Source organism: Salvia miltiorrhiza, chromosome 3, assembly GCF_028751815.1.
Source record: "Salvia miltiorrhiza cultivar Shanhuang (shh) chromosome 3, IMPLAD_Smil_shh, whole genome shotgun sequence".
NCBI classification, from domain to species: Eukaryota; Viridiplantae; Streptophyta; class Magnoliopsida; order Lamiales; family Lamiaceae; genus Salvia; species Salvia miltiorrhiza.
The window spans coordinates 12951332-12977172 of record NC_080389.1 but is presented as its reverse complement, the minus strand read 5'-3'; the positions used below and the strand labels follow the sequence as shown (position 1 = coordinate 12977172).

The 25841-nt window shown below is 36.8% G+C and overlaps 2 protein-coding genes across 2 annotated transcripts; one reads left to right on the top strand and one right to left on the bottom strand.

Moving 5' to 3' along the window:
- The first annotated feature begins 1411 nt into the window (after positions 1-1411).
- Positions 1412-3592, top strand: LOC131017600 (LOB domain-containing protein 1-like). Its single transcript, XM_057946407.1, has 2 exons — positions 1412-1783; positions 2876-3592. Exons 1-2 carry the CDS (start codon positions 1520-1522, stop codon positions 3209-3211), a joined length of 600 nt encoding a protein of 199 aa, XP_057802390.1. The 5' UTR covers positions 1412-1519; the 3' UTR covers positions 3212-3592.
- Positions 3593-18599: 15007 nt separating this feature from the next.
- Positions 18600-24622, bottom strand: LOC131017527 (uncharacterized). Its single transcript, XM_057946311.1, has 7 exons — positions 22834-24622; positions 21570-21987; positions 20888-21032; positions 20102-20217; positions 19949-20027; positions 19384-19617; positions 18600-19277 (listed from the first exon to the last, which is right to left on the bottom strand). The coding sequence occupies exons 1-7, from the start codon at positions 23981-23983 to the stop codon at positions 18948-18950; spliced, it is 2472 nt and encodes an 823-aa protein (XP_057802294.1). The 5' UTR covers positions 23984-24622; the 3' UTR covers positions 18600-18947.
- Between the last annotated feature and the right edge of the window lie 1219 nt (positions 24623-25841).

The window sequence follows — 25841 nt, the reverse complement described above, 5'->3', positions numbered from 1 at the left end:
AAATAATCGACATGACATAAGCATTTTGACGTGATATTCAATTGGCCCCATATTAGGAGTAAGTTTGGTCGGAATTTTAATTGGTAGTAAAATAAGATTAAATAAATTAATTAATAATTACCATGTTACAACGGTAAGTTTAGCTGATAGTAAAACTAGATTAAATTAATAGATAAGTAATTACCCAACTATAACAATAAATTTGGTCGGAATCATAACTAATTGATAATAAAATCAGATTAAATTAATTAAACTAATAATTATTAAATCAATAGTTCAGTAATTACAACGTTACAATTAGAAATTTTAACTAATTATGTCAGCACTAAATTTAGTCGGGATCCTAATTGGTAACGAAATCAAATTAATTTCAATAATTTATAAATAATTAACCCTAAATTTAAAGAATAAACCATAATAAATTAAAATCTAAAATCTCCAATGAGGTCTAAGTCAAGTGGCAAAGTTGAGGCACCGAAAGACTCTCCCTTATGAGAGGTCTTGAGTTCAATCTCGCTTACATGCAGTGTAATTTTTTCACCTTTATATGATGTAGTGGTCCCGCCTATGGTGTAGTGGTTTTGTCTGCATGCAGTGCTTCCCGTCTATTACACCCAGTGGTCTCGCGTATGGTGTAGTTGTTCCGCTTGCATGCAATGCTTTCCGCCTATGATGTAGTGGTTCCGCCTGTAGATAACAAGGTCTTGGATAGGTGGTGTAGTTTTCTCATATTTGTATAATTTTATCTATATGCAATATAATGATTTATTTAATTATATAATACATAGAGAGAGGGCTAAAATAAATACACTTCTTAAGATATAAAATAAGAATTATTTTCAGCTCTTAGATCATCAAGATCTACGGTTGATTCATCATCCTGTTGGATGAATTCGTGGTCATGAGTTCGAATATCAAATGTAGCAAAAATTTATTTTTCGCAATTCATACATTTATACAGCGAATTCATACGTGTTCTACATAAAATTCATATATTTTTCCTAGTTTTTATTTCTTATTTTAAGAGATGCTCTCACGATAGCCCTTCCCATATACAGATACCTCTTACAATTAAAAAAAAAATCCAAAACCTTTCTATGAAACTCTTATACATTAACCATTCTAATATTTTATAACTGAATCAACGCACACGATTTGATCATTTTCTACTTTCATCCGGTATATATATTTTGATGATCAATAACTAAACCTTAATGCTCATACGTCACCCGAGTGGGTTGATGACGCCATCGACACACATCAAAATTTAGATTCTCAAATTTCCTCATTTTGCCGAGTAATCTGATAAAACTCAGAAAGACAACTCATACCCCCTACCCCACCCCACCCCACCCGTTGGCGGGATTTTTCCTTACTTCTATAAATACCTCGTACCTGTTTACAAGCTCTCAAACTACAGCAGCAACACAGTTAAAACATCTATACTACAATAAAAAAGAAAAGTCACACACACACACTGCCCCCTCACCCCACCCCACCCCCCCACCGAGATATCATAATGGCATACAGCGGAAACTCCAGCGCCAATGCCGCGGCGGCGGAAGGGTCTATCTCAGCCCTCTCCCCCACCTCCTCGTCTTCGCCTCCCTCCTCTCCGCCGTCGCCTCCGGTGATTCTCAGCCCGTGCGCCGCCTGCAAGATCCTCCGCCGCCGATGCGTCGAGAAATGCGTCTTGGCGCCTTACTTTCCGCCCACGGAGCCCCTCAAATTCACCATTGCTCACCGTGTTTTTGGCGCTAGTAACATTATCAAGCTGTTGCAGGTAATTTCTAATAGGGTCTTAAGTCACATTTTATATTTTTTTTCATTATTACATATAATCAAACTAGAACATTAATGTTCAAGAATTGTGTGCGTGGAGTGATCCAGCAGTAGAGTGGTTAATGTTCGAATCCACCGTCGCACTGTTTTTAAAAATTTATTTATTCATGAAATTAATATTAAAAGATTATCATAGGAAAGAAATTAAAAATAGTGTATGTTTTGTTTTTTGGAACATATATACAAGCTAGTGTGAAACTAGCTTTTTGGGGTTGAAAATGGGGAAAGGGATATAGAGAATAAGAAGAAAAGATGGTTTATATTCTAAAATTCAGTAAGTGGGAAATTTTGCATGATCCACTAATTTGCAGCTAGGAGTCTTTCTTTAGTCCATATTGCCACCAATAAATCAAGAAAAAGAGGGGTTTTTTAGTTGTGATTTTTTTTCAAGATTTCTGTTTTAATTTCTCTTTCCTTGACTTGCATGTTTTTTTGTTTTGCAATTGGACTAAAATATATTGACCACTCTAACACTGAAAATGACAATTATAACGGTCAACTGGATTAGGCACCTACTAAATATGAAACTAATTTCTCTAAACACATGTAATTTGTCACTAAAAAAATTATCAAGATGTAGAGTCTTTAGCTTCTACAGTTGCAAAAATCCTTAATTAATTAATTAATTACAGTACTACTAAAAATTAATTAATTGCAAGTCTTTGTGCACTTGTCAACAATTTCAACTATTTGCTATCTTAGTCAATAATTAAAACTCAAGCAGAAAATCCCAGATCCATCACTGAACATATCGCGTAATATGTACATGTTTGATAAGCCTTATAAGCTTAAATAGTTAAATAATTTCGAGTTATCTATGCGTTTAGCATTCCATATTATTAATTAAGAGGGTAGGGGATAAAATTACCAAGGTTCTCTCTTATTTCACTATTCCTCTTTGAAAAATAATCCCATCTCGCCACTCAGAAAATTAATCTTAACGATACAATAATTATTTATTACTATTCATTGTATTACTTATCTTCCAAACATGAATACCAAACACGTGCTAATTATTAAAATTCCAATTCAGGAGCTGCCTGAGGATCAAAGAGCAGATGCTGTGAACAGCATGGTTTATGAGGCAAATGCGAGGCTGAGGGACCCCGTCTACGGCTGCGCCGGCGCGATTTGCCACCTGCAGAAGCAGATCAGTGAGCTTCAAGCTGAACTGGCAAGAGCTCAAGCTGAAATCTTGAACATCCAATGCCAGAACTCCAGCTTGTTTGAGCTCATTTGCAAGCAGATGTCTGCAAAAACACATAATGATGAGGAAAATCTGCAGCCGCCGCAGCCGTTTCATGATAATTCGGCTTTCCTTTTGGATGAGAGCATTTTGGGCGTGGCTTGGGAGCCACTATGGACATGAACTTGATGATATTACATTGATAAAATTAAAGGAGAATTTTAATTTTAACTTATATATATATATATCTATACTTACAAGAATTATCAAGAAAATAATGGGGTCTTAATTAGTAATTTGTACTGATTTCTTTGAGGTTAATTATGGGTAGAAGTTGATATACTTTAGATATGTAATTTGGCAATGTGAATTTCTCCAACTTTTCCAAAGGAAAAGAAAAGTGAATCAAGAAAAGTTATATGATGACTTACAGAAAGGGGTCCCTTTAGAACTATGAAAGTCTTGTATTTGTTGGCATCTATTGGTGACCTAATGCTTTCATATCAAGAGAATTGTTTGATGATGATATTGATAAGTTATGAGATAACTTTATTTATTGTTTCTTTTTGATTGGAGATAAAAAAAAAATGAAATGTGTTCAGAATAAGATAAAAAATCGAGCTACCTATTAATAGTGAAAAGACAAGAGTGAAAAATTAAATACAAAGATAAGAGGTTTCAATGGTAGCTAGCCATGATGGAACTATGTACCTTCGAATTATAATACGTAAAAATGGAGATGCATCAATAGATAAGGTTGCACATGCAAGAAAAGTCTTAACATCTTTTTTTTCATGAGTTGAAAACTCAGTCATAGACCTCAAATTAAATTTATGTATCAAATAGACAAAATATGCATCCTACTGGGGTGGCCTAGTAGTAGAGTGGTCGAGCTCGTGGTCGAGTGCTATGAGTTCAAATATCGCCTAGTGTTTAATTTGTCACTTTCATTTAGTAGTTTGCAGACTATAGTACGAAAACCAGATTTATCATTTATATATGTATATATATATAGGGGCGCGCTCCAGTAAGACCCCCTATTTTTCGTGTAACATGAGTACAATGAATAAGACATATAATACTAATGAACAAAACGTATATCTAATGAACAAGATGTATATACTGATGAAAAAAAAAGTAAAAATTCGTAATGAATAAGACATGTATACTGATGAACATGGCCGTATATACTGATGAACAATATATACTGATGAATAACAAAATTTAAAATATTCTGCTCCCTCCAGGATTCGAACCCTGCGAAAAAAAATCACCCTCCAGATACAATATCAGTCATAGGATTGATAAAATAAACGCTAAACGCATCAGATCGTGCCCTAGATCTCACTAAAATTATGGGGTCTCATTGGAGCGACCCCCTATATATATATATATATATATATATATATATGGATGAGTTCTAGTAGAAACTCATCTCTAGTATTGTAAGAACTGAGAACCAATCTAGTTCATGAATCTCGATTAATTGTGCATTTTATACAAAGATCGACGATTAATTTTGATTGATTACTAGTTCATAATTAAAGGGAATTAAAAAAGTTTTTATTTTATTATTCTCTATATATATGTAGATATATGGGAGAGATCTAGAGCTGAGTACCTAACTAAGTCAAGATTAATTGATTTGGAGTTTACATTAGTCTTAATTAAGATAAATTACTCATGATTAGATTCTTGATTTTGCAATAGTCAAGATATTGAATATGACTTTGCACGGTGATGGTGAGAATTCAGTTAATTCGAGTCTCTCTCACACATGTTGGCTGCAAAGATCGATTGTGGGCTACATACATATGCACACACTTTTATGTCAAATTAAATGCAAAGTCTTATATATGTGAGTATGAATTCACAATTTTACTCCCTTTTTAAGACCAGCGTCTGTCGTTTTTCAGTATAAATGTGTCGGCCTACCGCTTAGCTAAAATGTGAAAATTGTATCACATCTTTTTGTTTATATGTTTTGTAGTATTACACTACCATATAAACATATGCATATATATAGCTGTGTCGGTAAACCATATACATATATATATATATATATATATATATATATATATATATATATCAATTTGATTTTAGAATTTCTTTCGATTAATTCAAAATTAATTAATGTTTGGAAAAACTATTGTATTTAATCATACTAGTGGTCAGAACTTGTAGTTTTGTATATTTGGTCAAGTAGTGATGAGCGCCGCTAGGGTTCTGCTTGGGTTCCCACGCTAGGGTTCCGGTGCTCGCTTGTTTTTCGCCGGTGTGGTGACGGCGTTCACCGTTCCAGGCAGCAGTTATGGCTTCTACTTCGCAACAACTCGATCACAACAACGACTTTCCTTTACTCCCAAGCAATCTCTCACAGAAAAAGACCAATAATGATCTATCGATAACAACTGCACAACAAGATCTGACGATGACTAACGCGACGGCCGCCTTGATGAACGTCAGCGACAACATGAAAACGGCGGAGGAACAGTCCTCTATTCCTAGGGTTTCGTACTCTAATAAAGTTCAGCAATCTACGACAAAACCGGCGGATGTTCTCGCGCAAGATTACTGCTCTCTTCACCCTTTCAAGAAAAGCGATCGCATTCACTTTGAGATTCCTGATGATCTTTATAATCAACAGCTGAAGCGATTCTCTCTTGCGTTACACGCTAGAATTATTCTGCAAAAAGGAGAATCCCATAGGTTTGCAGAGGACATTAAAAAGGAGCTGCAACAGAGATGGGAGATCTCGGCTCCGTGGCAAATCATCCCTCTCGGCAAGGGTTTTTTCACACTTCGCTTCTCTGGTGAAAGCGACCTGGCGAAAGCTAAGTCGAAGGCCTTCTGGAAGTTAAAGACTGGCATTCTAAAAATTAGAGAATGGGTTCCTTTATTTAACCCCTATAAAGAAACGGCTGCCTTGTCTCAAGTCTGGCTACGGATTTATTACATGCCACATGAGCTTTGGCATCCTGACATTGTTTCTGGTCTAGCTCGTTCTGCGGGAACCCCGATCAAGATTGATGGTTCTACCTTTCTTGGGGCAGTTGGACATTATGCTCGGGTCCTCATTGAAATGGACGTTACGAAGGACATTGTCTATAACTTAACGGTCAATAGGGGCTCGGCCTCCTTTGAAATTGAGTTTGTTTACGAAAACTTACCGTACTTTTGCGGAATTTGTAGGAAGGTGGGCCACTCTGCGGATAAATGCAGGAAGAATTCTGAAGAAAAGGAAGTGCGAAAAGATGAGGAGAAAGATGACTCTAAGAATAAAAGGGCTAATGCTCCGGCGGCTAAGGCCTTAGGGCGGTTTTTGGACAAATCCCAGAAAGAAGTTTCTCATGCTAAGTCTATGAAGCAGTTCAAAGCCAAAGAGCAAGTTATTACTAAAAATTCTTTTGAGGTCCTGGAGAGGGAGCAGGATGCGACCTTGGTTGATGAGGGAGAGTTGGAGAAGGCTAGCAACTCTGGAGTTGTTTCTGGGGAGAAAGATTGTCTTAATAATGAAATCGTGGACAATAGAGACTTTGCAGGGGGTGCTCCGGCTGCGAAGGGCACGGTTGACCCACGCGGTGATGAATTAGAACAGCGAGGGCAGGTGTTTGACACACCAGCTGCCAATCCTTCTGTACGTGATCATTTAACTCCTGAAGAGGAAGTGGATTGGGGTTTGATAAACAAGAAGGACATCAATGAAACTACGGAGGAGATCGAGGAAATAGAGGTTGAGGATAAGCATGGGCATGTGATTGTTAATCAAAACATGAATGAAAAGCAGTTTGTTACGGCTGTCTCCACCTTAGTACAGGAGGAAATGCAATGGATAAAGGATCAAGAGCTTAAATCTGCGGAGAAGCAAAGAGAAGCCAAACAAATTCAGCAAAAAATTGATTCGGCTACGCAACAACCGGAGAAGAGAGTGCTGCGGTCTAATGCAAAACCGATGGGGAATTCCAGTAGGGATTTTGTGGCTGGCTCAAATAATAAAGGACAAAAATTACCTGCGGAGATAGGGAAAACACGGCAAAAGCAGGCGACGAAACCCGGCATTGAAATTGTTAAAGAACAGCTAAGCATTGCGCATGCGGCAGGTAGAAAACCTCGAGATTTTGTGGTCGATGACAAGACAAGTCCTCAGATGCGCACGATGGCTAATATGGCTACGAAAAGTTGGGCTAATGAAGTTGAGAATGAAGAGAATTCTTCATTGAACGCTGCCCATTCCCAATGAATGTGATCTCTTGGAATGTGAGAGGACTTAACGATGATTCACGTCAAGTTCTCCAGGAACATTGTACCAGATTTTCTCCCATACTTTTGGGTATTATTGAGCCAAAAGCGGTTTTTGCTAAGATTCCTTCGTTCTATTGGAATTCTATTAATATGGTGCCGGTACATCAGAATTCGCGTGTCGGTATGAGCTCTAATATATGGGTCTTTGCGGCTCCCCACGTCTCGGCTTCGTTGGTTTACTCTTCTAATCAATCGGTCATTATTGACTGTAGCTGGTATTCACGCAAGTTTCGGGCTGTTTTCGTGCACGGGGATAATCTTTTGAATGAAAGGCGACGGCTGTGGGTGGATTTATTGACGCATATCGTTGATAACACCTTTTTTATTGGAGATTTTAATGCTGTTAAAGGTGCGCATGAGCGAAAAAGTAATCGTATCCCTTGTGCTTCTTCCTGTAGAGAGTTTTGTGATTTCATTGCGGCTTCGGGTTTTATTGAATCAGAGGTGACTGGTCTCTTTTTCACTTGGTGCGGTCGCAGACTGCTCCCTTCTCATGTGGAGTCGGTCTTGGACCGTTGTTTGTTCTCTGAGGGCTTTTCCTCGTTGTGGGACTCGCTGAACACTCACGTCCTACCTAGAATCTCTTCCGATCATTCGCCTATTGTCCTTCAATGTCAAGAGAGTAGTGGTCCACATCGCAGTAGATTTAAATTTCTTGATATGTGGTTGCTTCATTCGGATTTCAAGCAATTAGTGAAAGACTCGTGGGATGCTCCGACGGACGCTTCCTGTCCGCTTTATACGATCATGTTGAAGCTTAAGAGGCTCAAGTTGACTCTTAAAGGCTGGAATAAGCACGTGTTTGGTAATGTTGATGAGGGCATTCGAAGTTTACAATCTTCCCTGGAAGAAATTCAGCTCCAGATCGCGCAAGAAGGATACACCGATTCCCTTTTTGACGCTGAAGTGGCAGCTCAAGCTCGGCTAGGGTCGGTTTTGAATCAGAAGAACTCTCTCATGCGGCAAAAAAGTCGTGTACGATGGCTTAACGATGGTGATAGAAATACTAGCTTCTTTCATAAACGGTTCAAGATGAGAAGGAAGCAGTTAATTTTGCCGCACCTGAAGATCGACGGTGTTGATGTCTTTGACCAAGAAGCTATTGCTGATCATATTGTGGGTTATTTCTCCAGCCTCTTTTCGGAAACCATAGCTCATGCGGTGACTGTTCAGGACCTCCAATCTATCATTAATAAAAAGATTTCTCAGCAACAGAATGGTTTCTTGACAAGCATCCCTATTGAAGAAGAGATAAAAGCTGCCGTCTTTGACCTAGCTAGTGATAGCACTGCGGGACCTGATGGTTTCTCGGGGAGTTTTTTTCAACATTGTTGGACGACGATTCAGAAAGATGTTCTCAAGGCGGTGAGTACTTTCTTTATAAAAAATTATCTTCCTGCGGGGTTGAATTCCAATACTCTTATTCTTATCCCCAAGAAGGAAGTGGTAGATTCGGTGGCGGACTTGAGGCCTATTATTTTATCAAATTTCTTCTTCAAGATCATCTCTAAAATTTTGGCGTCTAGGCTCTCTTTGGTGGCGTCTGAATTTGTGACCTCCAACCAATTTGGTTTCATTAGCGGTCGTCTGATTCATGACTGTATTTTGCTGGGTTCTGAGGGTGTGAATTGCATGAAACGTTCGTGTCAAGGAAACAACATGGCCTGTAAAGTTGATATCAAAAAAGCCTTTGATACGATAAGTTGGAAGTTTATCTGGTGCGCGATGAATGCTATGGGATTTGACCCCATGTTTTTGAACTGGCTGTCAACTATCTTCTCTTTGGCGCGTCTCTCTATCCTCTATAATGGTCAGCTTTGGGGCTACTTTCCTTGTTCTCGTGGAGTGAGGCAAGGAGATCCTCTCTCGCCTATTATCTTCGGCATTGCGGAAGACGTTCTTAGTCACTTGATCCTGAATGCGGTGGAGGCCGAAAAAATTGATTCGATGTGTATGAATCGTCGTCATCTTTTCCCCACTCATTTACTTTATGCTGATGATATTCTCATTTTTTGTAAGGCTTCGATGAAGAATGCGCGTGCGCTCAGGGATATTTTTAATCTTTATGGTTCGCTCTCTGGTCAGATTTGCAGCCGTGAGAAGTCGCATCTTTATTTCGGAAAGGGAGTTTCCCTAAGTTATCAGAGACATATATCTCGTGCTCTTGGCTTTTCTACGGGAGTGATTCCCATGGTTTATCTTGGTGTGCCCTTGTTTGTTGGCAAACCTAGAAGGATTCACCTTGCGGCAATTAAAGATCGCATCATTAACAAATTTTCTCGCTGGAATGGTCTTCACCTTTCGATGGCAGGTCGGATCTGCCTTGTGAAGTCGGTCATCCAAAGCTCTATAGTCCATTCTATGATGATCTACAGTTGGCCTAAATCTCTTATTAAGGAACTGGATGCGGCTTGCAGAAACTTCATCTGGTCAGGTGACATCAGAAAATGACCTCCGCATGCAGTGAGCTGGGAGAGAGTTTGTGCGATTAAAGAAGAAGGTGGGTTGGGAATACGTTCGTTTGCCATGATGAATGAGGCCTTCCTCATGAAGTTGGCCTGGAAGTTTATCAAGGGAAGAGATTTTGGCTTCAATTTAATGAAAGATAGATATCTGAATGTCTTTGGCAGGCCACGTGCCTCGGCGATGGCCTCGGCGATCTGGGGGGGTTAAATATTTGGTCCCGGACCTCATTGATGATTCTTATTGTTTGCTGGGAGCAGGTGATTCCGTGTACTTTTGGAATGATGATTGGATTGGTTACAAGATTGCCGATAAAATGAACATCCCAGGATTCATCAAGTTGTGGCTTTCACAAACCGTAGCTGACTATTTCTATGATGGTGTTTGGCATTTTGCTCCGGAGTTTGTGGAGGAATTTCCTGGTATTGTCTGCGATATTCTTCTTCTTCCGTTTGGTAATGAGGAAGATACACGGTTATGGAAGCCCTCGGTCCATGGTGAAGTGACCTCCTCTCTCGCCTTTGCTTCTCGGTGCCAACGTTTTCCTCGGGTTTCTTGGGGGCTGTGGATCTGGGAGAACTTCATTCCAGTTCGTCGTTCTATTACGTGCTGGCGAGTGATTCATCGACGAATGCCTACTATGGATCAGATGATCAGGAAAAGGTTTGATTGCACCCAACTACTGTTCCTTCTGTTTGAGCGACGAGGAAAACCTTGATCACATTCTCTGGAGTTGTACTGAAGTTCGTCAGGTTTGGTCTTCGTTCCTGTCTTGGTTTGGTCGTTTGGATGGCATGTCTTGCAGCGGCATTCATAGTTTTCTGGTTTTCTCTTGGACGATAAAGCTTAGTTCGCAGCTTCAGAATTTCTGGAAGCTCGGAGTTATTACGATCATTTGGATGATTTGGTCCGCTCGTAATCAAAGTCACTTCGAGGGTGTGAACTTCAATTTTAGGACCATTCTTGTGTCCATAAAATCTACTTTTTTGGAGGTGGACAAAGCTTTCCCGCGTCTGGGCCATATGAATAATAAATGGGAGGACTACTTGGTCACTCGGCAGTTGGGAATTAGCATTCGTCAGCGGCCGCCCCCGAAGTTCGAGTCTGTTTACTGGTCTCCTCCTGCGTTTTCTTGGATCAAAGCTAACACTGACGGCTCTGCCATTGGCACACCTGGACGTATTTGTGCTGGTGGGGTGTTCCGAGATTGGAATGGCATGGTGCGAGGTTGTTTCCATATTGAAGGGGGTAACGGATTTGCGTTTGAGGCTGAACTCCTTGGCTTGATTTCGGCTATAGAGTTTGCGTCTTCCAATGGTTGGCAGAAAATTTGGTTTGAAGCGGATTCTTCTTATGTAGTTCATATTTTATCTACTAAATCGCGCAGAGTTCCTTGGCGCTTTGCGGCTATTTGGAACCGGGCTCTCGCCATGCTGGAGAATATGAAATTCCGCATTTCGCATATATATCGGGAAGGAAACTCTCCTGCCGATATCATGGCTAGTCCGCATACTCCTCAAGGATGGTGGACGCACTCTATTGATATCATCAGGGATGCGGTGGTTAGAGATCTTTCGGTCCATAGTCATGTTCGACAAAAAGTCTAGCGTTTGCAATAGGACTCTCGGTTGGAGCTTTGTCAGAAGGCGGTGGCTTGTTTTTTGTTGGTTCCAGTTGTACTGTCATTGTTGGGCTGGAATTTGGCTTCAATGCCTTGGTTTTGGGGTGTGTGATTTATTCAGTTTTGCTGAAGACTGTATTACAAACACTTGGTGTGCGGATTTTATGGCTTGGTTTCAGGAAAGGAGTGAGGGTGATCTGTTGCTCTTTGATATTAGGCTGCCTTTTCCTCGTCGGGCTGATTTTCAATGCCGTCGCTTGGGGGTGTTTTTTGGTTGTAGGCTTTCTACGAACAGGTGGTGTGCGGATGAGAGGGTGGATGTTTCTGCTGGGATTTTGGAGCGGGGGTGGCTCGCGTTCTTTTGGCTTGCTGCTTTGGGAGAGTTTGGGTTGGAAAGCAGGCTAACTGGAAGTGCTGGTGGTCTTGCAACGGTTTATGGGACTACCTTCCAAATCTTAAGGATCCATGCGGTGAGAAGTTTGCTTGCTTTAAGCGCTGTTTTGCCGATCTGGTACTTTCTTCGAGCACTTGGAAGGCATCGCGCTGGTGTCTGCATCTGGCTTGTGTTTGATGTTTGTGGAGTTTTGGGGCGATCGCTCAGCCTTTTTCAATCTTCGGGTGCGCTCGGGATTGAGGCTGATGTGGGTTTGCCTTGCTGGTGGCCCTACGATGGAAGTGCTCTCTCTTCATCGGTGGGGATTTTCTTCGGACAACGAGCTTTGGTCGGTGATGCGTTGTTTCCGGCTCTTCTACGAGCATTTTTTCAGACTGACTTCTTTTTAGCTGACTTGACCTTTGCCTTCTCTATGAGGAAGTTTGCGATCGATGTTTTGAAGGTCTTTGCATACTCTTTGAGGAAGAATTTGATCGAGCTTTTGGTGGCCTTTCGGGGTGGCGGTTCTTTGAGTTTTTGGTCCTTTTTTGGTCTTGTTTTCTGCGTTTTTGCCTTGCTTTTTGTTGGGCAAGTTTTGTTAGTTCTCTTTTTTGTGCGCTTTGGTACTGGTGCCGGTCTTTTCGTTCATGTTTTTAGTCTTTTCTGCGTTTGTAAGCCGGGATTATTTAGGGGTGATGGTGAGGCCGGAACTTCTGAAATAATCCTAACTCCGCTTATGAACGCTAGGTCCTCTAGACGAGCACTCTTTTTCCTCTTTAAGGTTTCCCTTGTTGGGTTTTACTTAAAGAGGTTTTAATGAGGCTCGGCCCTTAGTCTGCTCTCTTGTGCTTTCAAGGGTTTTTCCTTGGTTTCCTTTTCTTTTTTTCTTTTTTTCTTTTTTTTCCTCTAATAAAATTCCATTTTAATAATAATCATACTAGTGGGATGACACGTGTGACACATCTTTATGTATTGGGTTTAGAAGAAAATATATTTGCAAAAAATAGATAAGTCGTATCACAATTTTTTTCATGTTCTTGATGCGCTAGGTCTTAGATCCGATTCAGTCGGGCTCCGTTCGTTTTTGTTTTCCTTTTGAGTTGATATATGTTTTATTAGTCACTTGTTCGCATCTGGTCTCAACTTTTTGTTTCTTATCTTCTTTTGACTTGTAATAGAAGTGTATATTCTTTTCCCTTTTCTAGGGTTTCTTCCTTTGGATTTTCTTCGAAAAGATTTTGATGAGGCTCGACCCTTAGTTAATTAACATTTCTGCTATTGACCAATATGTGTTTATGTTTTTATTTTTCTCTTTTTTTTCTTAATTAATAAATTTCAATTCAGCGGTATCACAATATTTAAAAAAATTTAGATGAATTAAAAAGATTCTTATCTTATATCAAATATTATATAACACACACACACATTACAAAACTATCACTAAAAAGTAAAACATGTAATTAAATACTATAGCCGATAGGTAGAATTAAAAAATATAATAGAAATAGATAAAAGAATAATAATTGCCTTAAATCTAATCTATAATACAGATATAATAAGCAAATCAATTTTTATATAAAAAAAAAACAAACTTTTATATTGGGTATATAAGTTAGTACTGTAATCTACACATACACTGACACAAGTTAATTAATTTCAAAGTTGTGATAATATCATATAAATATTGAATGAAGTCAGAAACATACACACACCTAACAAAAGAAAAAAGAATTACTTTGTTACGTAGTGACGATATAATTTCTTAGGCGAGGGAATATTTGTGAAATAATTAAGAAGTCAAAATTAAGTAAAAACATAATCAAATCAATCGAACTCTATTGTCATTATATATGACCTTAGCCATTCAAATACCTAGAGAATTAATAAATAATTAAGTATATTTTTTTACGTACCTAAATATGGCCATGTTGGAGTATAAATATTAATTAAACCGAATTCCGCCAAACAAATTGGAAAGTGATGTGTGGACTTTGATCTGATTAATTAATAATCAGGTAAACTTATTGACTAAATAGTTTTTTGGTTTATAAAATTTGATTAAAAACAATGTCTGCATCAAGTGTTTGTTAATTACAAATTTGGGCAATGATCGGCCGACGCGTGCAATAACCAACTTACTATCCTGCAATAATGTCTATATTTAGTTAGTTTTCCACTGTTTTTATGTCCTTGGATTATGCTAAATTTGTAATAACTAGCCGACAAATCAGTTTGTAATTATAAATTATACTCCCTCCGTCCGCAATATCATTTCCACATTTGTCATTTCGGTCCGTCTGCGATATCATTTTTACTTACATTTATAAAAATAGGGTTCACAAACTTCCACTCACAATAATAGTGAGACTCAAACTCCACTCACTATAATATCAACTCTATCCACCACTTTTCTTAAAATTCTACTTACACAAAAAAATTACTTGTACAGACTGCCCGAAAATTTTGGCTTGAGGCCTATCGCCTCCGCCCCCGTTCAATACCATCGAGTTCAGCCCCCCCTATCAACAAATCTTGGATCCGCCCATGATGGAAACGATATCGCGGACGGAGGGAGTATTATATATTTGAACTAGAAAATCAGTTATTTGAACTATAATTAATATATTGAATAATCTACTGTATTTCGGGTTTATATACTACTATTATTTAATTTTGGCTATACTTACTCATTGACTTTGTACCGAAAGATTCTTAAATAGTTAATTTAAAAGACCTAATTTATCCAAATGCCTTCAAAACGAGTTTAGTGTGAAAATTTGAATGGTGACAATGTTTTTCATACTATTGTGGACCTAAGCTGTGTATATATTAACCTATTATGTTGTAAAAAATGGGAGGTCTTACCTAAGCTTGTACGATTTAGCGTTTTTAACTAAAAATATTATTAAATGAATCATTGCTATTGTTAATTCATTCTGATTGGTACATAATATTATGGCGATTATAATACTAAGAGTGTGTTTGTGAATATTGGATGGTTGGAAGTTGTAAAGCGGTATTTGTCATAATATTTGACCTTTTTTTCGCTAGTATCACGCTTTTTATTTTTATAGAGAATTGATAGAAAATGTTTCAATATTATTTTTATGATATTATGAGGCCAAAATTTCAGTATCACAATATATATTCACGTACGTGGCACGAAAATTTGATGAAGAAAAAGGAAAGAAGTATGATTTTCCATGAACTAAAGTTTGAAAAATGAAATATATTTTATTATCTAAAAAGTTATTTTAAAATTATAATCCAAAACTTTGGCCCCATGATTTCTTAGGCGAATTAAAATATTACAAATATAGCATGTACTTATCTCTGTAATTGTTATTCCGTAATAGCTCGAACCACAATTTTCAAAATTTAATAGAGATTTCATTGATTTTTCAGTATTCAAAATTTTATTTTAGGTTGTTTATAGGCATGCGTATATATAATTGATTTCGATGTTTGTTTCTTGAAGTCACGTCAATTTAAATTGATCGAAAATTTTGACATGAATTATAAATGAACAATAGAAATAAATATAAATTATATTTACTATATTTTTAAATTTGAAATAAAAAAAATCATAAAATCAATGTTCAAATTATAATTTTAGAATAGCTCTTTTATATATACAAGATAACGATAAGAGATTTATGCCACGTTTGGTTGGGTGTTTTTAGAGGTTGAAAAGAGAATCAATTAATTGAATCCATTACTCATTGTTTGGTTTGGGTAATGAGTTAACCATTATCTTTACTTGAAGGTAACTCAATCACCCAATTTGTTACTCAAAATAAAGAGAAAACAAAAGGAAAGGGGATCCCTTACTAATGATACATTTTCATTATTAAATCAAACATTCAATAAAAATAATAATTATTATTACCAGTTTACTTCTTTATTTAATTTCATTCTTTTTCTATTCCCCTACTTTAACCGCACGAGTACTTAGTTCTGTAACATAATGGAAATGCAAATTGGATAGAATTGGGTGAGAATCAAATCGACAAAAGAACAAGACGAATGGCACAGTTCTCTATGATATCTGATACTCCTAAATTAATTTAACATACATTTCAACATTAAATATTCTGGGCCAGAATCTGCCGTTACATAGAAGATGGAATTAATTGGTATTCCCTCAAAAGAAAAGCAACAAAAAAATTGGATTAAATGGGAACATGAAGACTCCGTCTCCCACACCTTATATCATAAGAGTTGGTTCAAATAAATCCAAATATATCATATGATAGAAATTATTTTCAACTATCCGAAAATTTAATAAATCCATAACTTTATTGAATAAATTATTAGTTCAAAATTCGAATCCTAACTTGGCAAAATTTTCATTTTTTAAATTGATCAATTTTGACCATGAATTTAAGGTTAATTGCATGTAAAATACTGAACTTTCATCAAATTCTGATTTTGCATATAAACTTTAAAAAATAGCATGATAATTACTGAACTTTCATCAAATTCTAATTTTGCATACAAAGTAGCCTAAGAACTTGAAAAGGTAGCATGACCATTACTGAACTTTCATCAAATTCTTATTTTGCTTACAAAGTTTAAAATGTAGTGTCGTAATTATCAAACTATTGATTTAATTTGATTTTGCTACCAATCGAGATTCCGATCAAATTTACTATCACATGCCTAGCCGAATAATATGATTTTGCATAATTCAAATAGTGGTTGTGATGTCATCACATACGTCGTTTTATTCCCTCGCTGATATTCAAATTACCATGTCAGTATTTTAAATTTGGCCGAAATCACAATTGATAACAAAATCAGATTAAATCAATAGCTCGATAATTATCACGCCACATTTTAAACTTTGTATGCAAAATCAGAATGTGGTAAAATCTCAATAATTACCACACTATTTTTTAAAATTTGTAGGCAAAACAAGAATTTGATGAAAGTTCAGTATTTTAGAGACAATTAACCCATGAATTTATAATATTTTATAGAAATTTTGTGATAAATTTATTTTATATAATAAATCTAATCTAATTTGTATAATAACCACCACTCCATACATTGGAATATCAATAACATGGTTATCCAAACTCATGATATATAGCTAACAAACAATACTTGTTTTCTTATTACTTTGCGGCTCTCTCTCAACATCCACACACACTCAACTCAGTCCTTTATTGCTGACTTTCATGGCCTCTTTCTTACTTGAACATCATAAATATTGTAACCTATTACCTATGTGTGTGTGTGTGTATGATATTTAAACTTTAGGGCGCAGCAATATTCTAGAGGCTTTTTTAGTTTTCATGTCACACCAAACATTGGTCGTGCTAATAATTTCAAAAGAAAATCAATCCCTTTTTTGTAAGTCCGTGTAGGTCCTTCATGTTAGAAGATAGTTCATTTACCTTTTCAGTGCAAATTTCTGAATTTTGACAAAACGAAAGCTATGGGAGCAGAGCAGCATATATTTATGTTCAAAAAGTTCATATCAAACTCAAATATTTGCTAGCGAATAATGTAAAGTCACTTTATATAGGATAGGACCACTTAAATTTAAGGATAATAGTATGTACATTAATGAATTTTTTTTTTTTATCAAACTATGATTTTACACACCAACTTAAACATATGCCCAACGCTGGATGAATTACTATTAATTGAAATTTTATTAAAAGAAAAGAAAAGAAAACCTAAAAATGAAACCCTTGGATGCACAGAGACGTAAGCTAAGGGTCGGCCTTGTTAAAATCTCTTAGAGTCAAACCCAGAGGGAAAAAGAGTACCCATTTAAAAACAAGCAGCAGGAAAAAACAAGCAAACTTGGTGGGAAAATTGCCAGACTCCGAACTTCGAACTAACCATCACCCAGAACCCAACCACCTTAACCGTCAAGCTACAAAAAACAATATAGGAACTTGAAGAATTTTGCACTAGTCTGCAAACTTGAAAATATTGTTGAATTTTTTTGATGTTGCTTAATTTATGAAAATAGTTTTTGTGGGAGTTCGAATTAAATTGAAGTGCGAAAATGCCACACGTTTAACATTTGGATGTCTAATTAGTGGGAAAAAAATGGCATCACTTGAGATATGATAATAGTGTTTTGATGAGATTTGAATCGAAATAAAGTGTAAAAATGCCACACGTTTAATATTTGCATGTCTAATAAATGAAAAAATGTCGCACATATGCTACACACCCATAATTATATCACACTGGGACGTGTCATTTTCTAATTTGGCCAGAATCAAACTCGTTGGAAAAATCCAATGAAATTGAAAGTACAATAATTGCCAAAACAACAAATTTTTAAATTAATGTCCAAATTTAAAATTTAGTCAAAATTTAATAATTTACGAGTTATTATCCGTAATTAAATTTATGTATAAACAGTTTCGAGCTGACTTCTGAGACCAACGCGGAAACTGAGAAGAAAATTTGGGCCTGTGTGAAACATTTCCCCTTTCCCCACTGCTAATCCATTTTACAGCTAACTGTATCAAATACACAACTTAAGACACTTCTAGAAGCATCCACATCATCTTTATTTTTTTCAAAATTCCCCAATATATTACTCCTTAGTTTCATTTCAGCTAACTTCAGCTAACTTGATCACTTTCTTTTCGGCATGAATTTTAAGAAATTAATGTTTAGCGTGTTACGTTTGATAAGTGAAAAAGTGAATAAATAAATAAACTTTTGCCATATAAAAAAAGTGATCAAGTTAGTTGAGACAACTCGAACGAAGTTAGTTGGGACAGAGGGAGTATAAGCTATATACATTGACCAAAATCATCGATATATTGTAAGCTATATCCACACAAGTCTCTGAATAATTCATACTGGATCAAACATTCCTCGTCTCCTCACAAAGAAGGAAACGAGAATGCAAATAAAGTTTGCAGACTATTGCACAAAAACAGATTTTATACACCGGCAAATGCAAGTTTCACCGATGAATCCGATTTTGAAAGCTAGTTTTTCATATCAAGGAAAAACTGAGCATAAACGAAAAAAGTTATTAAAAAAAACAGAATTTTTTCGACGAATTGAACAGCTACCTGTATTCTAAGAAACAGCTCCAAAAAAAGAAGAAAAAAATTCTTCAGGCAGCTTTCATATGACAAACAAAAATCTGGTGGAACTTACCAGTACTGGTTTATCTATTTCTGCAGAAGGGGCTCACTGGTTTCCTCGTTTTTGTCCATCGCCTTTCTCGCAAGCTCATAGCCCGCGAAGTTCATGGCGCCTAGAGGAGCAATCCAGAAGAAACGGGGTACAGCACCCTTGAATAGTCCGAGAGGCCCTTCGTGACGCAGGATTGAGAAAGCTACGATTGATAGTGACACGGAGCGCCCCTGAGGAGCGGTCATTGTCCTCGTCTTTATGACATCAAAGGGAGTTGTCAAGACCGCAGCCAGTCCACCGGATAAAGCCCCAACGGCTATAGTTTCCCAAGGTTCTAGCTCTCGTTCCAGAAGCCGTTGGACAGCCTGAAATAGTGAATTGTGATAATGAACTTGGTTTGGTGACAAGGTCTTGTTTTACAAAGCACGAGTAGAGAATGTGAGCATATAACTATGATAAAGAGATCGATACCTTCTTGGATTCAGCATAAAGGCCCATGCCAGCAACGTAGAATGGAACTTCTCGGCAGAGAGTTGCACCAGTCCCACGGAAAAACCCCCGGAGACCATCTTGCTGCCATGTCCCAACAATAGCTTCACCCACATTATCAAATAGACCAGCCTGACACCTTTGCTTCAACACCTCACATGGAATACGGACTGCTGTTCCGAGAACTGTGCTACAGAATGACGCCAAAGATTGAACCTAAACACCAGTAGTAAGTATATATATTAGGAATGGACTGAGGTGGTCTCAGTTCCATTGAATATACGAAGAAAGCTCTCAATAACATATCCTCCAAAAGCTTGAGCTTTTCTATCCACCATGATAAATGAAGTAAATCATTGCCTCTTCTCTTTGTTAACAATCTTAGGGACAAGTGTGTGTAAATATCTCGAGTGTGCAGGATTATTAAAATACAAACGGCCATAGGAGTTATGTGGGAAGAGAACAATAGTGAATCTCAATCACTAACTAGGGCTAAAAATGATGCAGTGGAGACCATACAGCTAAAGGAGACCATCATGATTCTAACCTGTAACTCGGGAAGTGTTGGTGCAAAATTTATCAAGACGAGCCTGCTTGCTTCCATAATTCCTGTTCGGAGGCCATGACTGTACGAATAGTTAATCAACATTCTGACAGGAAGCAACAGACTAATGTGAAGAGAAGCTAAATGAAATTATACCTAGAAAATTGCCCCAATATGGCTGGAACAGAACCCCTATACAGACCCCGGACTCCGAGTTGAGGAAGCTTGGCTAGAATTTCTGGAAAGGTGAGTGTTGAAGCTTGAACTCTTGTCTGATAGACAAACCAGTACAGAACAGTCAGATCGGCTCATTGAACGTTGAAATCAGACAACCTGCAAAATGCATAGACTAAACCTATTTGACTCAAGCATTTTTAAGTTATAGATTCATCCTAGAGGATCTTTTCTGATGAATATTCAACTAAGACCTATCTATACAATATGACAGCCAGTCAGCCACCACACAAGACGTCGATAACAGTTTGCCATATGCTGAACATAAATCAAGTTTCATCAGCTTTGCAAGACTTGCAGAGTTCTGCTATAAGAAAATTATTCAGCATTTGTAGTGTTTGAACAACAACGATCACGAGACCTTAAAGGAACCAACAGGTTTCACATGGACAGACATATATCATGAAGAACAACCGCTTTTATCTAGATTTACAGACTTCGTAGGGCAAATAGTCTGAAACAACCACAGTGTACCACAAAATAATGATTAATTTGCATCACTAGGGCATAAAGTAACATTGACTCGGTACATAAATAAACCCTAACAGGAAGACTGCACATCGAAAGGTGTTTACATCATGTAACCAAAACATGATCGCAAAATACCACAAACCATGATCAATGGGATTTCATATTACCAAGATGATAACAAATTAGAAAAGCAGAATAAAACAAATACATAAAATGTTCTGTTTCTCAAGAATTTACCTTAATCGTGTCAATAGGATGCATTAAAGCTGTAGACATAGCACATGAAAGCCCTCCAATCAGTGCTGCCTTTAGAACACTGCCAGCTGGTATTTCTACCGGTGGAGGTACAGCAACTACAGTAGCAGCTTCAAACCAAATGCTTCTGAAATTCACAGAGAAGAGCTGTCAGAGACCGACACGAATAGTTAATCAAACAAGCAGAACTAAATTAGAATACTCAATTCACTTGGGGATCCGTAAATGTTAAAAATTACATCATTACTTTGACAGGAGATGTGACCTATCACATCACCAACTATATACTTGCAAAAAGATTTAGCTCTTTTAGGATCAGTCAAAGATGCAATAGAGCTTGGATTGTTTTTAGAGCAGTTGGAATGTTGGATAATCGAATGTAGATGCCAGTAACAGGAAATCATCATCAAGGAGCTTTAAAAGATATACATTTCATATACTAAATTGAACAGAGTGCATTCAGAATGGATTCGTAAACACTATTCCACAAAAGAAACATAGTGGATACCAGAAACTTAGTATAATGCCTGTAATCATTCATCTTGTGAGTGTAACACATTGAAGTAAGACAGCAATCTAGGATTCAGGCTGGAGTTATACTAATCAGTTTATGATGGAAGGGCCAAAAGGAAGGGGGGATTATAGAAAATAAACCTCAATATACCTTGGATCTTCTTGAAGTCGTTCAGATGGGAGTAAAAGCATGAAGTTCCGGAAATGCCCATACGATATGGATTCCCCTATATCAGCATTCAGAAAACGCATCATTGCAACAGCATTATCCTCATTCGCAGGCAGTCCTGCATTCTGCAGTGACGCCACAATTTCACTTTTCATTAGAGTCCCAGACTTGCTCAAACAGAGACTGGTGTAAGCCCGAAGAATGGTAGGCTCTTTCTGTTCCATCAGGGACAAAAACTGTTTCCAACCAAAAGATTTTGAGAACAAGTGGCTTCTAGCACGGCGCATGAACTCATTGGCATATCTCTTAGGTAGTTTTCTCTTTCTCATGGCAACTTCAAGATCTTCCAGGGTAACTTGCCCGTCACCATCTCTGTCCAATTCAAAAAAAAATCTCTTTCCTGCAAACAAAAATTTAGATTGATATCATGACGATATGGTACCAAAATCAGTATATTCAGTAAGCAGAAATTACAAAGATTAAATCTTTCAAATGTCAAAGCTGATGATCACAGTATTCTGGAAAATGGAATGGCAATTTCTTAATGCAAGCCCTTAATTTTTTTACCCAAGAAACCACTCTGATTTAACAAGATTGACAAGGATCGTAATTTTACCTTTAAACTCAATAAAATGTCAGAACCTTCTTTAAAGTTTAAACACGTGAATGGCTCATAAGATAGCCCAACTAGGGGTGCTAACAACTAAGTTTTTCATTGGCAAACCAAAGATTCACTAAAGAAAAGACTAACTACTTCACAAGAGAGCTCTCAGTTGATTGAAAATTGTTCAGACATGAAAGTTTTAAGTTATATTTTTATAAATAGCAAGAAACAAGCACAGACATTTTGCATTGGTCGTGACCTCTTTGGTATCACGAAGCGCATGCTTGAGGCGGTTTTAAGCAGGGTGGTACAGTCATAATAGTAAACAGTAAACACACTCGTCAATGGAAGTTGTTATAGCCCTCTCATCTAAATTTGCAAGCGATCTAATGTTGGAATGCCAATATGCCTCCACAAAAACACAAAATAAGATGGAACCATGAGAGAAATGTAATTGCACATTAGGTGGTGTGTGCATATAGATATTATCATGATATGCAAAACTAAGCCACATCATACAGAAGATAATTTCACATGCACACTGAACATATCAGCCAATTTTTTTGCTCAACTGAACCACTAAGATCTCTGTAATATATAGTCAAGAATTTCAGCGAAGTAATCTTGATGTGAAAAGCACACCTTCAGCTTCAGTATATCTGAAGAAGTCCTGGACGGAAATAAGTTTTTTCTTGTCAGGATGATCTTCTTTGGATTCTTTGGAAGGTCGCCCAATCTGTGGTAAAAGCTCAATCAACTCTGTCAATGAAACAGTTGACAGAGTCGACCTCAAACGCTCAACATTGGACATAGGAATACTTAGCAAGCCATTGGCTAATTTTTGCGGTGAAATGCCTCCAGTTTCTTCCTGATTAACAGCATTATTAATGCCATCATCTCCGACATCCTTCACCGAAGGCACTCCAACCATACTTGATGGAACTCCTCCCACACGAGCAAACTTCAAATTCCCAAAAAACCCATTCACATCTGCTCTTTTACCTTCTAAAATACTAAAAAATGCCTTAAAATGGTCAAACTGATTAACTGGTGCAGGCGAAGGTTTACACTCAGCACTCTTACACTCATTTTCCTGAACACCCACATCAAATTTCGGGAAATTGTTGAACTGATCAACTACAAACCCTATAAAGTACTCAAAAGGCAAATCTTTCCCTTCTTTAACCTTCAACTCCTGCTTAATCTCACTACCAACCCTCGATTTCACTTCAGCTTTCACACGAGACTCTTTATCCGCATTACTCATCTTATGAACCTGCCTCTTCTCGTGCTTGAATGATCTTGGGAGAGCCTGTACAAAGCCATTTATCAAAAACGACAATGCCACATCAAGATGTAGACAGTTCCCATGAAAGCTCTTATCCTCATTACCACCAGTATCATACCCATACCTCTCTTTCAACCCTTTCCTCGACAAATTTACATTGTCATCGCGACTAACATGTACGTTACTATGCACACTACTTACACCTTTATCCTTAAACACTCCAACAAATATCTTGATCGGAACTCTCTTTTTCCTCCCATCACCGCCATTTCCATCAACATGTTGACCACTCTTCTTCTTCAAATCCAACTGAGCTGCCACCACCTCATTACTAGCATCATCCAACCTACCGTTCAAGTTCCGATTCTTTGAAGCCCCGTTAAAACAATGCTCGAAATTTTTGGTAACCTTCTGAAAATTCGATTCTATAGGAGAAAAGGCGTTCCTAACAACTTGAATCGAATTCAAAAACGACTCCAACGGGTCATTCCCTGACACCACCATCACTTGAAACCCTAGCTAAATCACAGCTCATACGAAAATCAAATTCCCCTAAAACACAAATTCAGAAATTATACCTTCCCGAAACGCACAGAAATTCAGCCTCTGATCCAAACTAACCAGAAATTCACCAATAAAATCAAACAAAAATCGAGATTACACCGACACCGCTTCAGCTCAATGGGCAGCTCTCCTTGCACAATTCATTCCAAGAGTAATTAATTCTTCATAAATTATGTCTGCTCTGCTCGTGTGCAATTGTATATATCAATACATACATGAAAAACATATACAAATATATACATCGATAGGCTTTTTTACCCAAAAAGGTAGTGTATGTATTTCTGAAATGTATACATTCGAGAGCTCAGAGATATGTAGATAATGAGGTATATTTTGTGGGATTTCTGCCTCCTGTTAAAATATAATTTCACTAGAAATTGTTCTGGAAATTTGTGAGGCTAATAATATTTCAAGGAGGTATTTTTCAAAAACAAATTTGCAATTCTTGAAGCAAATCTGAGGAATCTGAATGGTGATAATGAAGAACAACAAACAAAGGCGGTAGCAAATTAGCAGTGAGGCTATTTTCCGATTTTAGTATCTCACATTTAATACAGATAAAGAAAAGAAAAAAAAAAAGAGGGGGTCATTTTGATAATTAATACACGTCCCTTGCATAATTAAATATTCGGTTTGTGAAATTACATTAATACCCTCATAGTTCGTTCTTATCCTTTGACACGTCATACGCCTCATTTTCATACTACTCATTTTGCGTAGGGGCATCTTTGGCAAATCCCTTTGATAATGGCGTGTCACATCATGAAAAATATTTTATTAATTCCGAAGGATATATAGGTGGAATCTTTTGTTAATTTAAAAATCAAAATGTGTTTGTGAAGAATCTCCTACCACACACTTCTGCAATGTTTTATTTATTTATTAAAGCCATTATATAAATTTAAAGTATAGAGAGTGAAAATGAAATTCAAATTTTCAATTAATGATCATAAATTGATTTTCATTAATTTCAGTATTAGTATAGAAAATGAATGACCAAAACTATCAACTCTAACTGCACCAATTGATTTTCCTAGGTAGTGTGTATGAATTAATCATAAATACTTTAGTAAATGAATATCTTAGAATGGAATATGGTACACCATACAATGTGATGGATAATTTTCCAAATGAGTAGCAAATCCACTTTATGAAATTTCCTCCTAAAATAGTGATTTTACTAAATAATAGTGACAGTTGAATATAGTCAATTTGCTACGAAATCTAAAAGAAAAACATCCAAAAAATAATAATCCAAAAGGATAAAATGACTAGATAAGACGATACGGTGTCAAGTCTCAAAGAAAGCAATAATAGGGAGAGGAGAAAAAAAAATGTATGAGAAGATCGTAAATTTGTGTATCGATTTTTTTTTAATAAATAAAATGTGTTTCTATTCGTTTTGTGTAGTGATTATTGATTAAGTAATAAAATCCAATTAAAATGCTCCATGCATTAAGTCATAAAACATAGTTACTCATATTTCAAGAATCTTATCCAATATATATTACCAAAGAAACCTTATCCAAAATGTTCACAAAATACCATGGTATTAGATATTTGTGGGCGCAAAAAATTAGTAAAAGTTTCACACAATCTTATTGGTTCTAATCCATTTTTGACCTCATATAGAATTGGCATTTATCTCGGTCATATTTTGTTTTTTTTAAGGTCGGTCATATTTGTTTATATCCCAATATTATTCTTTTTGAAATACAAAATTACATATTATACCGTAAAAATTATATACTACATTAATAAATAAATCAAATAAAATTAAAAAATTAGCATAAACTTA

Bases quoted from the DNA above. Each gene is read 5' to 3' on its own strand.
- LOC131017600 (XM_057946407.1), top strand. From the start codon at position 1,520: ATGGCATACAGCGGAAACTCCAGCGCCAATGCCGCGGCGGCGGAAGGG. The intron at 1,784-2,875 runs GTAATTTCTAAT...ATTCCAATTCAG, and splicing joins ACATTATCAAGCTGTTGCAG to GAGCTGCCTGAGGATCAAAG.
- LOC131017527 (XM_057946311.1), bottom strand. From the start codon at position 23,983: ATGGTGGTGTCAGGGAATGACCCGTTGGAGTCGTTTTTGAATTCGATT. The intron at 21,988-22,833 runs GTGTGCTTTTCA...TTTTGTTTGCAG, and splicing joins CAGATATACTGAAGCTGAAG to GAAAGAGATTTTTTTTTGAA. The intron at 19,618-19,948 runs GTTAGAATCATG...ACTGGTGTTTAG, and splicing joins CAACACTTCCCGAGTTACAG to GTTCAATCTTTGGCGTCATT.